Source organism: Simochromis diagramma, unplaced genomic scaffold (genome assembly GCF_900408965.1).
Source record: "Simochromis diagramma unplaced genomic scaffold, fSimDia1.1 OVJJ01000577.1, whole genome shotgun sequence".
Lineage (NCBI taxonomy): Eukaryota > Metazoa > Chordata > Actinopteri > Cichliformes > Cichlidae > Simochromis > Simochromis diagramma.
This window is the reverse complement of record NW_024387339.1, coordinates 247019-261367: the sequence shown is the minus strand read 5'-3', so window position 1 is coordinate 261367 and position 14349 is coordinate 247019. Positions and strand designations below refer to the sequence as shown.

Sequence of the window (14349 nt, the reverse complement as noted above, 5' to 3'; positions counted from 1 at the left end):
TATATTGAAGTAGAAGGAGAAAAAATTGCTGGGGATTTTGTGGGATTAGAGTTTACGTGTTATGTCATCAGTCACTCTGACAGTTGCTATAATGCTCGACTCTTGGCGAGGCCGAGCTTGTGCTTCTTTCACTCACCTGTGCATAAGCAGAGCTCTCCCTCTACAGCACAACACAGTGTTATTGGGATCATCTTGTTGTTTGAGTGGAAATGACTTGACTGCTTCACCAGTTAACTTATGTCACCAACAAATCATCAGGGTGGTTAACCTGCCCGGTGTAGCCTGGTGGCCCTGGTTGCTTCAGATCAGCTTTGCTGTCAGTAAAGTGAGTCATTGGCTACACCGAGCGGCTACTATTTGCATTCTGGACACAGACGTTTTCAGAGATGAGCGCCTCTCGCTGCTTCACGCGGCTGGAGCCGATCCCAGCTGTCACGGGGCGTGAGGAAGGGTACGCCCAGTTTGTCGGACACAGCGAGGCAATTTCAAATCCCCAATCAACCTAACCCACTGACTGTCTTTGGACTGTGGGAGGAGAGAGAGGGAGAACGTGCTGTTTGCACAGACTGTATGAAAGAGACCTTAGAGGTTAAACGTGTGTGTTTGAGGTCAACTGAAAAGTCTCGTATTTCCTCGTCTAGAAATCATAAAGCCTAAAAGCCTTGCAGACCTACAATAAACAGCACCTGAAAAGCTGGTGTGTCCTTTGACCTTTGACCTTCCTGCTCTTATATCTGGCCTTCCTCCTCCTCACCTTCAGATAACCCTCACAGACACAGGGGCATTAATAGAAAGCCCAGGATGTCCTCTTGTTGTTACAGCAGGATACACGTGATGCTATAGATTGGATAAATGATGCTTGGTGTGGAGGTCTCAAACTCATTTCCTCAGGAGGGTAAACAGCAGTCGAGCTGATTAATTATCCTTAAAAAATAAAAATATTCACCCGACTCAGCTGTAATGATTTTGCTGTGTCTACTTTGAAGACAGAATAATGTTATGAGGAAATGAAAGTCGTTGCCTCGTTCCTGCTTCCTTGGAGCTGCTCATGTTCCTCGTGTTGCTGCTAGATTGGCCTTTGTGTTCATGTCAGGCTGTATTATTGTTTATATTCAGTAGAGGAGTGTGGAAGCAGACTGTGAGGAGGCTTAACCTTCACCTCAGCTGACACACACAGGCTTACAGCACAGACTGTATATAAAAGAGACTTAGCAAGACACACACACACTCAAGCATATGTTGGCAGACAACACAATAGAAGCTGCCCTTTCCATGGATTTCCTTCCTTTGTTGAATCCAGATTATTTCCGAGTGGCCGCACCAGAGTTGTCAGCAGCAGGAGGTGAAAACAGCAGCTCAGCTCCAGCTCGGGGACATTTGCTCAGGTCAAAAAGCCCCAAAATCTTATGAGTTTTTAATCCCAGGGTGGTATTCTGTCCCACTGCAGGAGCTGGGCTAATGAAAAGCCTGTCCTCCTGTGGTTATGTGGGAAACGGCCCATGGAAATGGAAGCAGTTGAAGGCCAGGCAGGCAGCGAACAAAGACGTACGGTATCTCATCCTGCAGTGAATCCAATGACATTGTAGGCTGGGTGGCACAGATCACTCGGCTAACCGTGCAGCTGGTGCAAATGACACACTGTATACTAAACACACAGATGATGTGGGGTTAAATATGGAAACTGGGGCAACGTTTGTGACCAGCATGGCTTTGAGGTGGAGGCAGCAGCGTGTTTGCGACACACCCTGGTCTGTGCCGGGGACTCGTACTGCTGCTGGTGCAGATGAATACGCCTGTGAGAGTTTGTTTACGCTCCCAAACGTGAAAGCTGCTTGTCATTCATGACAGTCGCAGTTTAAGCCGCGATCACGTTTTCTGTGTTTCTCGCTGATTGTGCGAGGACGTCTTTTTTTAACAGGCACCACATGTTGATTCTGTAAATATAAAAATATCAGACGTCACATGTCAGCCTGTGCTTCAGCTCGAGCTCCTGCTGTTTAGTTCTTAAATACCCCGAGTATGGCGGGTCGAGCGTGCTGAGGCACAGACAAAGGTACTCGCATGAATGCGCGTGTGAATGGATGAATCAGGCTTTTATAAGGAAGCACCCACCTTACCTTCAGTCAAAACTTTATGGCTCAAAGGTGATTCTGTTGAATCTCTCAGTAACCTTGAGATGAACCTGTACCCACCAGTATGTGAAAATATAAGAACCCCAAATGAGTCTAAAGAGTGCAAGAGAATTGTTCCTAATTGTCATTAAAGGCTGCCAAACTACAAATAAACAGTTCTTCTACCCAGTTATGTGACTGGCAGCGTTTCTGGGGAGGATACCTGTACCTGCTCTTTGTGCAGTCAATAAGAAGATCATCCAGTAGATGGGGCTAGAGAGTTGAGTTGGTGCTGGCTTGCTGTGTTTGTACTGCAGATGTGTTGCATGCATGGACTAATGATATTTATTCATGTGTGGATAGGAGTTTAGTTAGCACACCCAACGTAGAACACATATTAAGTCAATGCAGGCTGGATGTTGTAACGCCCTCGACCCTGACCGTGGACCCAGTGTTTTGGACACAGTGGACCTGATGATGAGAGTGTGGAGCAGAAGCAGAACTGAGACAGATTAATGTGTCTGAGCAGCAGAGAAAGGCTGGCTGCTTCTGTGGCCAAGATAATCTGGCATTATAGCTGGAAGATGACACAGCAGGACTCTGCAGATTCCCAAGGTGCCCATTGGTCAGCTGAACTCATGTGTAGGCACAGACTGTGCTTCTGTCTGGTTCCAGCTCGTCGGTTTCATTCAAACACCCTGATCTCGTTTGAAACTCCGCCCCCTTGTGGCAGATGGAGTTTTTATCAGTGGAAAAGTTTTCTTCTGTGTAGTTCCCCTTCGAGCACAGGAGCGGTCAGGTTTAGTCCTTGCTGGTGGTAGACTTTAGCAGGGGGAATGCCAGCTAACGCAGGTCTTTTGGCTACGCCTGTCCTACCTCAGGATACAAATCTGAAGCCCAGTTCAGTCCACGTCAAATGTTTTTCCTCTGATCACACCAAGCAAGCATGACTTCCTGAGCAAATGATCCAGTGGGCTGGAACTGAGTTTTTCTAACTTCCTTTGACCACTTCTCCTATCATTTCCATTTTTCACTTTCTGTCCGCTCGCTTTGTCTTCATATACCTGCAGAGGTTTGCAGAGAAAATCCAGGATTCAGGACTCCGTGTTTGTAAATTAACCTGCAGGTGGGACTAGTAATCCCGGTGCTTCCCTTAATCACCACATTTAAAGAAAAGTGTTTTAAAGGCGCAAAGCTAGAGTGATGACATCATGCTTACGAGTGTGCCAGGACTGTGTTTTACAAACAGGTTAGCAGCTCAGCTCGTACCCTGAGCTGCAGGCAGTGACGTGGGAGCTGCTCGGGGCAATGATCCCATGTCTAATTACACCCGAGCATCTTTACTGATCACATAATGCTGATAAATCTGTCATAGTTGGTTGGATGGTTCAAGCTGCAGATACAAATCTGCTGGAAGTAAAAGGCCGATTGACTTGGATTACTGTAAAAGATGACGATCTTCACTTTAGGTGAAATTATGTTTCAAGTGAATCTGTACCAGGAAAAAAAACACAGGGACTCTTGTTTATTCGTGCGTCTTTCTGTCTGCAGCCATGGCGGAGTTAGACTTGAGTCTGAGCGATGCGCTGACGGACAGCGTTCCCCAGCCCGGCCCGGAGAACATGGTGCACCGGGACTTTGTGGCTGAGCTGGAGGCGGAGCACTTTGACGATAAGGTCGGAGAGACGGTGGGAAAGACGGACTACATCCCGCTGCTGGACAACGATGACACCAGGGCAGGTGAGATGAACGTGATGTCGTCAGTATCGTATGGGCAAACACATGCAGGGGAACAGCATGTTTATCTGGATCCATCGATCTAAACGCAGCATTCATTCTTCTTTTTACCTCCTAAGAAAAATATCTTTCACGCAGCTTCTGATTAGCAGCTGGTTATGAAGGATTCCTGCTGTCACAGTGTGCACTGTGGGTTTGTCAGGGGGATGCTGTGGCTAGCAAGACGGATGTTGTAAAAGATGTTCACATGCAACAACATGCAACATGCATGCTCTGCAGCGCTGAGGCAAACTGCTCAATAATGCTCTGTAGTTTGGTTACTTCAACTCATATTTGATGCATTGTTGATAAAATAATTTAGCAGCTGTAAACAAAGTACAATAATGAAACAGTAATACAGCGTACAGTTATACTCCTCTTCCCATAGACTATAACACTGTGTAACATTAAAGCAGAGAGGGTGTGCCTTTGACCTGAACTCCAGCTGCTCCTGTATGACTGATGGATGCAGGCGCTGCTGCACGCTGGCTGCCATCTTGGATCTGCTCGGGTGTCATTCACCCACAGGACAGACAGTAGCCGGAAGATAAGCAGAGCAGCAGTCAGTGCTTTGAACATTTGGCTGGTGAAATGTGGGGATGACACAGGAAACTGTATTTTTATTGTGAGCTGTCAGTAAATGCTCTGTGTCAGGGAGGAAGTGAGACAGCTGGTTAGAAGTATGCAGAAGAAGAAGAAGAAGAAGAAGTGTCCTTGAGCAACTTGCTTGGCTCCAGAAAGCTTCTAAAATAAGTGTGGCACATGTGATCAGATGCCTTTGGGTCATTAGCCGCGGGCGACGTGTTGAAGCTCCTGGGTGCGGTGCATTTGTTGTCGTGAGGAGTTTCACGTTACCCTTTGGCTGAGTTTGAGTTTGCAGGAATCAGAAGGAATTCCAAAGTTCGAGGACAAATGGCAGCAGCTCCGAGACAAACACCACAGCTTGATTAGAATAAGTAAGCTGTCAAGAGCTGCCAGTGTTGTTTCCTGTCAGAGCTTTAAGAAAGCAGTAAGTGAATATCAGCTGTTGTCCCAAACTGACCTCTGTGGCGAGACGACATTAAGCTGCTGTCTGCAGTTTGAACTGTGGCTGAGAAGGATGCAAAAGTACACGATCTAATAAAGAGGTCAGCTCCAGTGCTGACAAACAGTAGATGGATCGAATAAAAAAGAAGTGATGGTTAGCCGAGAATGACTCGGCTCTCGGGCCTGTTTTGGTTAGCCAGACACTTCGGTCAGACAGTCAGACTGTGTGTGGGCACTCGTCAGTGACAGCCGGCTGCAGGACGGGCCGTGGGTGGCGTTGCCAGTGATCAACTGTGGCACGCTGTGTGCATTTGGACAAACGCACACATGCTGACACGCCGAGTGCCAAACAGCAGGGCGAGGCAGTCCGCGAGTCATTGTCCTCTGTCAGCATGACAGGGAGATGGAGGTGGCGTACATTTGTTGTTGTTTTCCCCCCTCTGTGAGTTATTGTTTCAGAGCCCCGGTGCTCCAGTAATGTGCAGTGCTGCACTCGTGCATTTCATCCGTCGTATTTGACTTTTATCTGTATGTTTTTGTGCACGCCTGTCCTTTCCGTGCTCGGTGGTTGAATGCATCAGCGCGTGTTTATGTACGTACGGCATGCACCGGTTTGCATCCTGCTGTTTACGTGCCCTTGCTTGCGTCGTTGTGATAGAAATCATGCTGTACTTGTGAAGCGCTGCATCGTTTAGCACGATTAGTCGAGTAAGACTTGCATCTTTATGAAAAACTGAACATTTCTGGGCGTGAAAAACCTCCCATGTGCACAGCTGACCAATCAGACCATTACAAAGTGGCGAAGAAGAGCAGAGATATGGGGCATTTATTCACAAGTTGTTATTATTAAAGTTTAGATAAATAGGAGCTTAGTGTGAATAGAAGGGCAACAATAAAACAAATAATACACAGTTATGAGTAACTTCAAAAACATAAGACTTAAAAAGCCAAAATAAAAAATGTCTGTAAAGCTGAAGAAGCAGATTTAAAGTTTATCTTTGTAGATAAAGACTTCCAGCTGCTCCCAGGCCCTCCAGCAGGCGCTCCCAGGCCCTCCAGCAGGCGCTTCCAGCGGTTTAGGAACAGATAAAAGCTGCTTAGGCCGTTTGGAAAAGCTAAACTCCCCAGGACGGGATGTTTTCCACAGTTGTCCTTTTTTCACATGTAACAAGCAGCAGGAAGTCGTCTCCACCAGGCACGTTCTTACCTCTGGAAATCACCCCTTTGGTTTTGTGGGCAAGCTGTCTGCACAGCGCTCGGTGGGGGCAGCACATGGCGTGACTTTGCATGGTGTGAATTCACCAGAATACCTGCGCTATTTGTACCTGGGCACAATCTGACTGCATCTGACATTTGCACTCTCACACGCACCTCTGTGGGGTGATTTGCAGAAAGGTTCAGAGCTTTGTTTTCATTGTAGCTTGTTCACAAAGTGGAGAAAGCACCATGATGCCACTGTGGAATTTAAAAGGATTTCCATTTGTTTCCCATACCTGCCAGTCTTGTGGAAAATAAACGGTTCCTGTTATTTAGCATTAATTTTAGTATGTGACTAAGCCTAGTCTTGATTTGGATCAGCAGTTATTTCTTCGCTGTAACACTGCTTCTTGTCAATAAGTCTTTACTGTTTATAAATGGCGCCACGTTTGTAAGGAAAATGCTTCTGTGGGTTGAGCAGCAGAGTTGAGTGTGTGGGTTGCATCCATGAAAAACTTGCCAGATCTTCTCTGCCAATGCAACAGCTTATTCTGCTATTGATGGTTGCAGCATCGTCATGTAGAGGGAAGTCAGAGACAGGCTGTGAAGCTGGTGCCCCAACAAGACAACCCTGTCAGTACTTATGCACATAGAGTCTGCTACAGATTAGCAGGACGATATGGTCAGCAGCTACCTGCTACCCTGCAGCACACGGTCAGTCTCCAGTCTCACACGTCTGCTGGGACGCCTGCCCTTCACCATCAGACCATTTGTGCTGCTGTCAGCAACGCGTGCACTGGAACCTGAACGTGTGGAGGAACGTGATGCTCATTGCAACAGCTTTTGATGGAGGCAGTGCGATGGTGTGGGCCAGCATCTCCCACTAAAGCAATGTTGGAGGCAATCTCAGTGCAGAGATCTGAAGATTATGCAAGCAGCAGCAGTCCCATATCTCCAGAGTCTGGGACTGAACTCTGTCCCTCCAGATGACAGCACTCGCCCCTACAGTTTAACAGACACTACCTCCAGTTCACGAGTGCAGAGGGTGGAGCGTCTTGCCTGCAGATCTGAAACTCAACCCAGCTGAACACTTGTGGAATTAGCTTGAGCCAGACTGACCGACGCAGCCACACTGGCTGACGACCCCACAGCAGTGTGTGACCTGCAGGAGGAGGCGGTGCCAGGCTGTTGGGGCTGCGTATGCTTCTTCCACATCCTGCTCCGGCTCCTCTTAGAAATTCTCAGTTTGTCTTGTTTTGTCAGATTTCGATTGTCCGATTCAATAAACGACAGCAGTCAACAGCAAACTAAGACGTTTGACGTAGCAGAGAAGATGTGGAAAGGTTTGGGTACAGCCCACAAATTCACTTTCCTTACAAATGTGTCACCATTTAAAGAGAAATCAACAGTATGTCATTTATAGCTGAGAGGAATCGTTGGAACACACCAATAATGGACCAAACACACGTTTCCTTCCTTGTTGCTTCCTGAGTGCTAAGTTTAGGGCTGCTCAATTAATCGAATTTTAATCTCGATTACGATCTGGGCTTTCAACGATCATTAAAAATGACTGAGCCGATTATTAGCCCCTCCCTCGTGCTTTACTCTCGCGCTGCTCCGTGTGGCAAATCGAGCGCACCTCTCTGCGTTTCGAACACGCGTCACAACAATTAAGAGCAGTGGTCTCCAACCTTTTTTGCGCCACGGACCGGTTTATGCCCGACAATATTTTCATGGACCGGCCTTTAAGGTGTCGCAGATAAATACAACAAAATAAAACTAGTACCGGTACCGAAAAAAAGAAGATTTATTCATAACCACATGAAAAGACCCAGGAAAACCGAGTAAACGATAAAAACGATAACAAAATAACGCTGAAAACCGATAAAAACCCTGAAAACTGTACATTTCACACCTGAGCCTCAACTCTCGCGGCCCGGTACCAAACGACTCACGGACCGGTACCGGTCCGAGGCCCGGGGGTTGGGGACTGCTGATTAAGAGGACCCGAGGGAAGCTCGGGAAGCTCGGGAAGCTAAGCAGATGTTACTTGGAGAGGAGAGTGACTGCCGTTGAGGTAAAAAACCTTCAGTGGTGTGGAAACATTATGGGTTCAGTCAGACGTGGATCAAGCAGACACAGTGTGTAAACTTTGCTACAGTGTCGTAGCTGCACCACAGAGCAACACTGCAAAGTTCACTAAACACAGATGTTTACATTTTTCATTTATTTCTTATATTGCAAACATTTGCACTGTTATCAGTTTTTGCACACTATTTTATATTATTTTTGACAATCTTTAAAGTCATTATTCAACACATTGTTATTGTTAAATAAATATCGTCAAATAATCGAGATCTCAATGTCAGTGAAAATAATCGTGATTATCATTTTTGCCATAATCGAGCAGCCCTAGCTAAGTTAGCACAGAAGAGTGCTGTATCAGCACCTTTATGGTGAAACCCGTTGACACTATTGATACCATGAGGCCAGACTGAGGTCGGCGGTGCCCTAATCAATGCTTTCTGTCCTCATACTGCTCATTCCTGAGACATTATTAAGAGTGTTTGGTCAGTCTCGTCACAGCACATTCATGTCGTTAGTGTTTTAGTTACTTGTGTAAAAGTGTGTCTGAAGTTCACATTTCTCAAACAAAGGTCAATAATTCATAAGTCACATGTCACACAGCATCACTCCTTCAGCATCCTCCCCTGACACCAGCCGATATATGCGTCTCGTCGCCTGCCCCTGCCTGACCGTAACTGCCCTTTGTGGTATTAGCAAGCACAGCCCCAGGCAGGCAAAGACAAACACGCACCTCAAGTGAACAGCAGCCATATCCAGATGCCCTTTAAAAAGCCAGTAAAGACAGGGTCAGTGGTTTCCATTCGATTGCAGACTCGGTGTGTCGTATGTCCGCCGTGCAGAGCAGCGGCGTGCAGTTTGATTTCCTCTCAGGTCAAACCATTAGCACTCTGATGGATCGTAATGTCTTTGCTTGTTTTTGTGTTTGTGTGTGCGTGTGTGTGCAGACGCGGGTACTGCAATGGAGAATGGCAAGCAGGAAGCTCGTGGGGTGCAAAAGCCTGGTAAGACATATCCCACAATCGCCTGTCCTGCTGGTCTGTTTGCAAAGGCCAGCTGGTCGTCGCCATCCACCCATCATGGCCTCTTGACCTTTACTTGCCTGTCGAGCTTCATTTCATCCATCTGGAGCTTCACGTTCATTGGTTGTGTGTACCTGTTTGTGTGTGGGATGTTTGGGGCTTTTTAAAATCTGCAGGATGCTCAAACTGAGCAGAAAACGAGTTTAACGTTGGAAAAAAGACAGAAAAAGTAGTAAAGACTTGCTTTTCTGTTTAACATCAGACTGTATGTATTTGCATGACAGCGAGTCTTAAGTGGCTACAGGAAGTTGTCAGATTGTTGCGCTGATAATCAGCAGGGATCCTTGCAATGCTGGGAGAGACCGTCAGCTGCACACTGTGTGCTCAGCAGTCCTGTTGCATACGATCGCAATAAATTGATCTCACATTTGAAATAATAAGCAGCAGAGATGAGGAGCGCATACAGAGCGTCTAATGAACTGTCTGATCTCTCTCTGGCTGTCTGCTCAAACACGAATAGACCAATGAGAGGAGTGTTTGTTGTGTGTGGGTGTGTGCTCCATTTGGAAATCAGAGCATCTGTTTTTTTCTCTCTTTTAAACTTTCCTTTCCAGTAGTCTGAGTAGTCTTTGTTCCCACCTCCCAACCTTAAGTAGCCCATACACACTTCTGTTCCTCTGTTCGCTGTTTTTGGTCGCGATGCTGATGAACCATAAAGTGCTGCTCTGCATGGCTTTGCTGGAGAAAGGATTATGCATGGGTATGTAAGTGATTGTGTATCGTGTCCCTCACTGGCAAAGCCCAGTTCCCACTGCTGCCTCTATCAGCACAGTGTGTAGGGTTGCATCCTTGCATCTTCTACACTCACAGGGAAAATATGGTGGTGGTGGGTGGAGGAGGTCTGTTCTCGGCCAATCAGACTCTAAGAAGAGGTATTTGCAGAGTCTCCAGCCTACTGCTGATTCACTTCCTCTTCACAGTAAATGACACAGACGCAGGTTTAAGCTCTGCCCTCGCCGGCTCATCTATATCTGCCAGTTATTTCCTGATGAAAGCATGCCCTGCTTTATTATCTGTTTCACTCTAAAAGGAATAACAGTGAACAAAATGGTAAATGGCCTGTATTTGTATAGCGCTTTACTTAGTCCCTATGGACGCCAACGCTTTACACTACATCCAGTCATCCACCCATTCACACACTGGTGATGGCAGCTACATTGTAGCCACAGCCACCCTGGGGCGCACTGACAGAGGCGAGGCTGCCGGACACTGGCGCCACCGGCAGGCAAACATAATGTGGATTTAAAAGACTTGAGACTAGTAATCATAAACTAACCTAGAAATGGAGTAATACATTTCTAGGGCTGCTATTCCTTTGGTTAAAATCATAGTCTCGTTCTCATTTAATACAAATATTCGTCCACATAAATATTATGCATCTGTTGATCTCTAAAAGCCTCTGAACTGCACGGTGTCCACAGACTGGTGGAGCATCAACAGCAAACATTACAGTCACACATCTCTGAAAGCAATCTGTCGGTAGCCGCAAGTGGTGCAGCGGATCACGGTTGATCCGCAATCCGAACCGATCCCGCTCCACGGTTCGGCACGCACGTGATCCGAAGATTCGAAAAAGAAGAAAAAAGTATGTGTATGGTGGCGTGGTGGGTCTGTCAAGCGATAGTTATGGCATTTAAGCAGCCCTTTGCTGCCCAGTCCGACCGGGCTGAAGCTATTACAGAAGCTGTTGGGGTCTTTAGCTGCAGACGGGAGGCCGTATTCTGTTGTGCAAAACAAGGGGTTTAAACTGTGATGAACGTGCTTGAGCCACGCTATGATATCCCGTTGCGTGTCCGCTTCAGTGACAAGATCGTTCCAAGCATGTATGAGCAGGAGAAGATTAAAGTTATGGCTGAACTGTCGCACGCATCTTCTGTTGCCCAACTACAAACGGGTGGAGCTCCAACGGAAAGCTACGTGACCGCTCATTATATCACAGCGGAGTGCGATATCATGAGCGGTGTGTATTATTGTAGGTCTACCTTATAATATAAAGCACCTTGAGAACTGTTGTTGTGATTTGGTGCTTTATAAATAAAACTGAATTGAATTGAGTGGTAGATACAAAACCCTGTGCTGCTTTATATTGTACCATCATTTTTTTTTATAATTGCGTGCAATGAGTCTCGAGTTGAATGTTTTTAACAGGCAAAAAATACTTTAATAAGTAAATGTTCAGTTTTTGTCTTTTTTCTTTTTTTGCTGATCCGAGAATTGATCCGATCCGTGACTTAAAAGCGTGATCCGAACCGAACCGTGAGAGTTTTGATCCCTTGCACCACTAGTAGCCGCTAACTCCACTGGTGCAGCTTTGCAAACATCTTTTGTAGATTTAGTTTTCCAAGAGCTTCTTTGTCTACTCCTTGGTCTTTCTGTCGTCTTGGCTGCAGCAGGTCCGAACGGTGAGTTTGGGCTTTTGATGGAAAAAAGGCACCACGGTAAATCGAGTGGCTCTTTTAATCTATAACACAAGCAAACAAGAACCAAAGGAAGCACTTCCAGTAGTCAGTCACATGCAGTGAACGTTCAGTTTACAATCAGCCGCCCTGCGAGTCGAACCGCTGCTGATTCACATCCCGTGTAGGATCCACTGAGATGAAGTCACGGTGAGGATGGATGCTGATGACAGTGGGAGGAAGCGGTCTGCATGTAAATAAGTCCATAGTAACTGTCTGCATGCACGGGCAACTTGTGTTACCGTGGTTACCGTGGTGTTTGCATGCGTTTGTTTCTAATAAAAAGGTGGCTGATTTCCCACACTGCATCTGTACTGAGATCAGCAGGAGCACAGTTTAGGCTGATAAAGCTGTTCTCTTCCTGCTTTGGTAAACACAGCATCAGCCTCATCAGGCACAGTGGTTCCATCATCACTGTTATTGCAGCAGTCCCCAAGGTAAGGACGCAGGCGGTATAAGTGGTAACTGGGTCAGAGGATTGAGAGCATAAGCTGAATCCTGACAGTGCAAATGCAGATGTGTGTGCGCAGAGATGCTGCATGATGCTTCTGCATGATGCTTCTGCATGATGCTTCTGCATGGCACACAAACTCAGCTGTAGGATGTCGTTTATCTTTTCATGTCCAGTAATGAATTGAGGACGAGATGTTTTCTCATTGTTGATTTTGTGACATCTTTACTAACCTGGTTTCTTCCCTTTTCCTCCTTATCCCTTCCTGTTTATCCTCCTTCTTTTCTCCCTGTTTTGTGATATTTACACTCTTCTTTGTTGTTCTATATTCTTCTTTCTGTTTTATTATTTCTTTTCTGCAATGTTTTTTTTACACTTTTCCTTCTTACCGCTCCCATGATGCTTCTTTTATCCTACGCCCCTGTTTTTCATCCTTTCCCAATCCCCACGCTTCAGAGGACTAGAACCCGCCTCCATCGCCATGCTGACTGTCAGCCCGCTGTGCTTCTGCTTCTGTGCACCTCCTCCCTTCTCCCCGTACCCACACACACACACACACACACACACACACACACACACACACACACACACACACAGTCCTATCCACTGCTCCTTGATCCAGCATGAAGGAGAAAGTCTGAGGTTGTGGACAAGACCTCACATCAGCTTCACACACACACACACACACACACACACACACACACACGCACACACACACACACACACACACACACACTGACTTCAGCACACGCTGTTCCTCCAAATAACGTGTTGCTACACTGTGACTCACTCTGGGTACATCAGCGCTGTTTCTGGACGTATGCACGGTCACACATGTTTGCTTCTTCAGTTCCCGTTTGACCTCAATGGTTTTCCACTGTTTCCTTTCAAACACTATTTTTTTCCCTTTGCAAATCAGCCACATTTGTCCATTATTAATAAAGTCCTGTGCTATTCATGTCAGTTTCCCAGATGTAGAAGCCTAAAGTCACATGAACAGAGTCGTGGCCCCGTGTGGATTTATGTTCGTGTCCTCACACACTCAAACACCATCCAGGCATGAACCCTTTCAGAGCTGCCAGTGCTGCAAGCCTGATCTGTCAACACCCAGCATCCAACACACACACACACACACACACACACACGAGGTATTTGTGTATTGAAACCCTACAGAACTATTTATTCTTTTTTCCGGTTGTCCCTTCCTCCTGATGTGATCCTAATGGGCCTCTCCACCATCCTTAATAAACCAAATGTGTAGGTAAGCCTAAACCGAACTGTCACTGATGTGAACGATGTCAGTGAGACGCAGTTCTGTCTTTTATTCTTTTTCACTGAAGGATGGAAAGTTTGGTTTGTAGCTCTGAAAGCTTTCATTTCAATTCTTTTTAATTGCTGTTTCAAAAACGTACGTCTTGTTAAATCTTCTTAGAGCTGTTCCTGTGTTTGTTGGGTCTGTGGCTGCGATCATCACGTATGCCATCAGTTCCTTCGGACGAACATTTTAGTTTGTCCAAACTGGTGATACGTTCCTGGTAGCCACGAGTTAACATGGACCTGCCGCCCACAGCTGTTCATTATTTACAGCTGAGTATGCACGGTGGCTTTCTATCACACAGCTCTGACTGTTGGCCAACATTCACCTGCTGCGGCCCTCATTTTGCCTATAAATGAACAGCATATCTCTGTGATGCATTAAAGCTGGATACAGACCCAACAACAGTTCAGTGGAGCTTTCACTATGAGTGCAGTCATGTATGTTACCTGTTAACATTTTAGGTGCAGGGATTGTTCAACTGTGTGCCACAAAGGTTTAGCCTGTTTCCTGTCAGTTGTTGTCATGGCATCGATCTGCGTGTCCTTTTTAGAGACTCTCTTTGTTGTCTGCCTTTGCCAATAAACAGAAATATTAACACACACTCACCTGCCTTTGAGTTCTCTTTCTTCTAACCACACGGCTCTAAACCTCTGACTGCTTTCTATTTCTGTCTCTCACAGCCTTTGATATTAGCTGCAAAGTTTCGTTCCTTTTCCAGATATTCCTCTATCGTAGCAGCTTTCTAAGAGAACAACATGCTTAATAATCCTGCCTGCAGCCTTTGGAGGCGGCGGCGTTTCCTAACGTAACGCTGGGAGATTAGCGTGTGCCACCGTGGAATGATTTT

The 14349-nt window shown here is 46.3% G+C and overlaps 1 protein-coding gene across 6 annotated transcripts in view; it reads left to right on the top strand.

Moving 5' to 3' along the window:
• LOC120718212 (microtubule-associated protein 4) overlaps nucleotides 1-14349 on the top strand; it is a 117742-nt gene that overhangs the window by 29175 nt on the left and 74218 nt on the right. For 5 of the 6 annotated variants that reach the window (XM_040006642.1, XM_040006646.1, XM_040006645.1 and 2 more), the window contains exons 2-3: nucleotides 3663-3851; nucleotides 9143-9199. In XM_040006642.1, coding sequence (XP_039862576.1) covers nucleotides 3663-3851; nucleotides 9143-9199 — 246 coding nt within the window. The remainder of the gene's footprint in view (nucleotides 1-3662; nucleotides 3852-9142; nucleotides 9200-14349) is intronic. The other variant, XM_040006643.1, reaches the window with a different exon arrangement.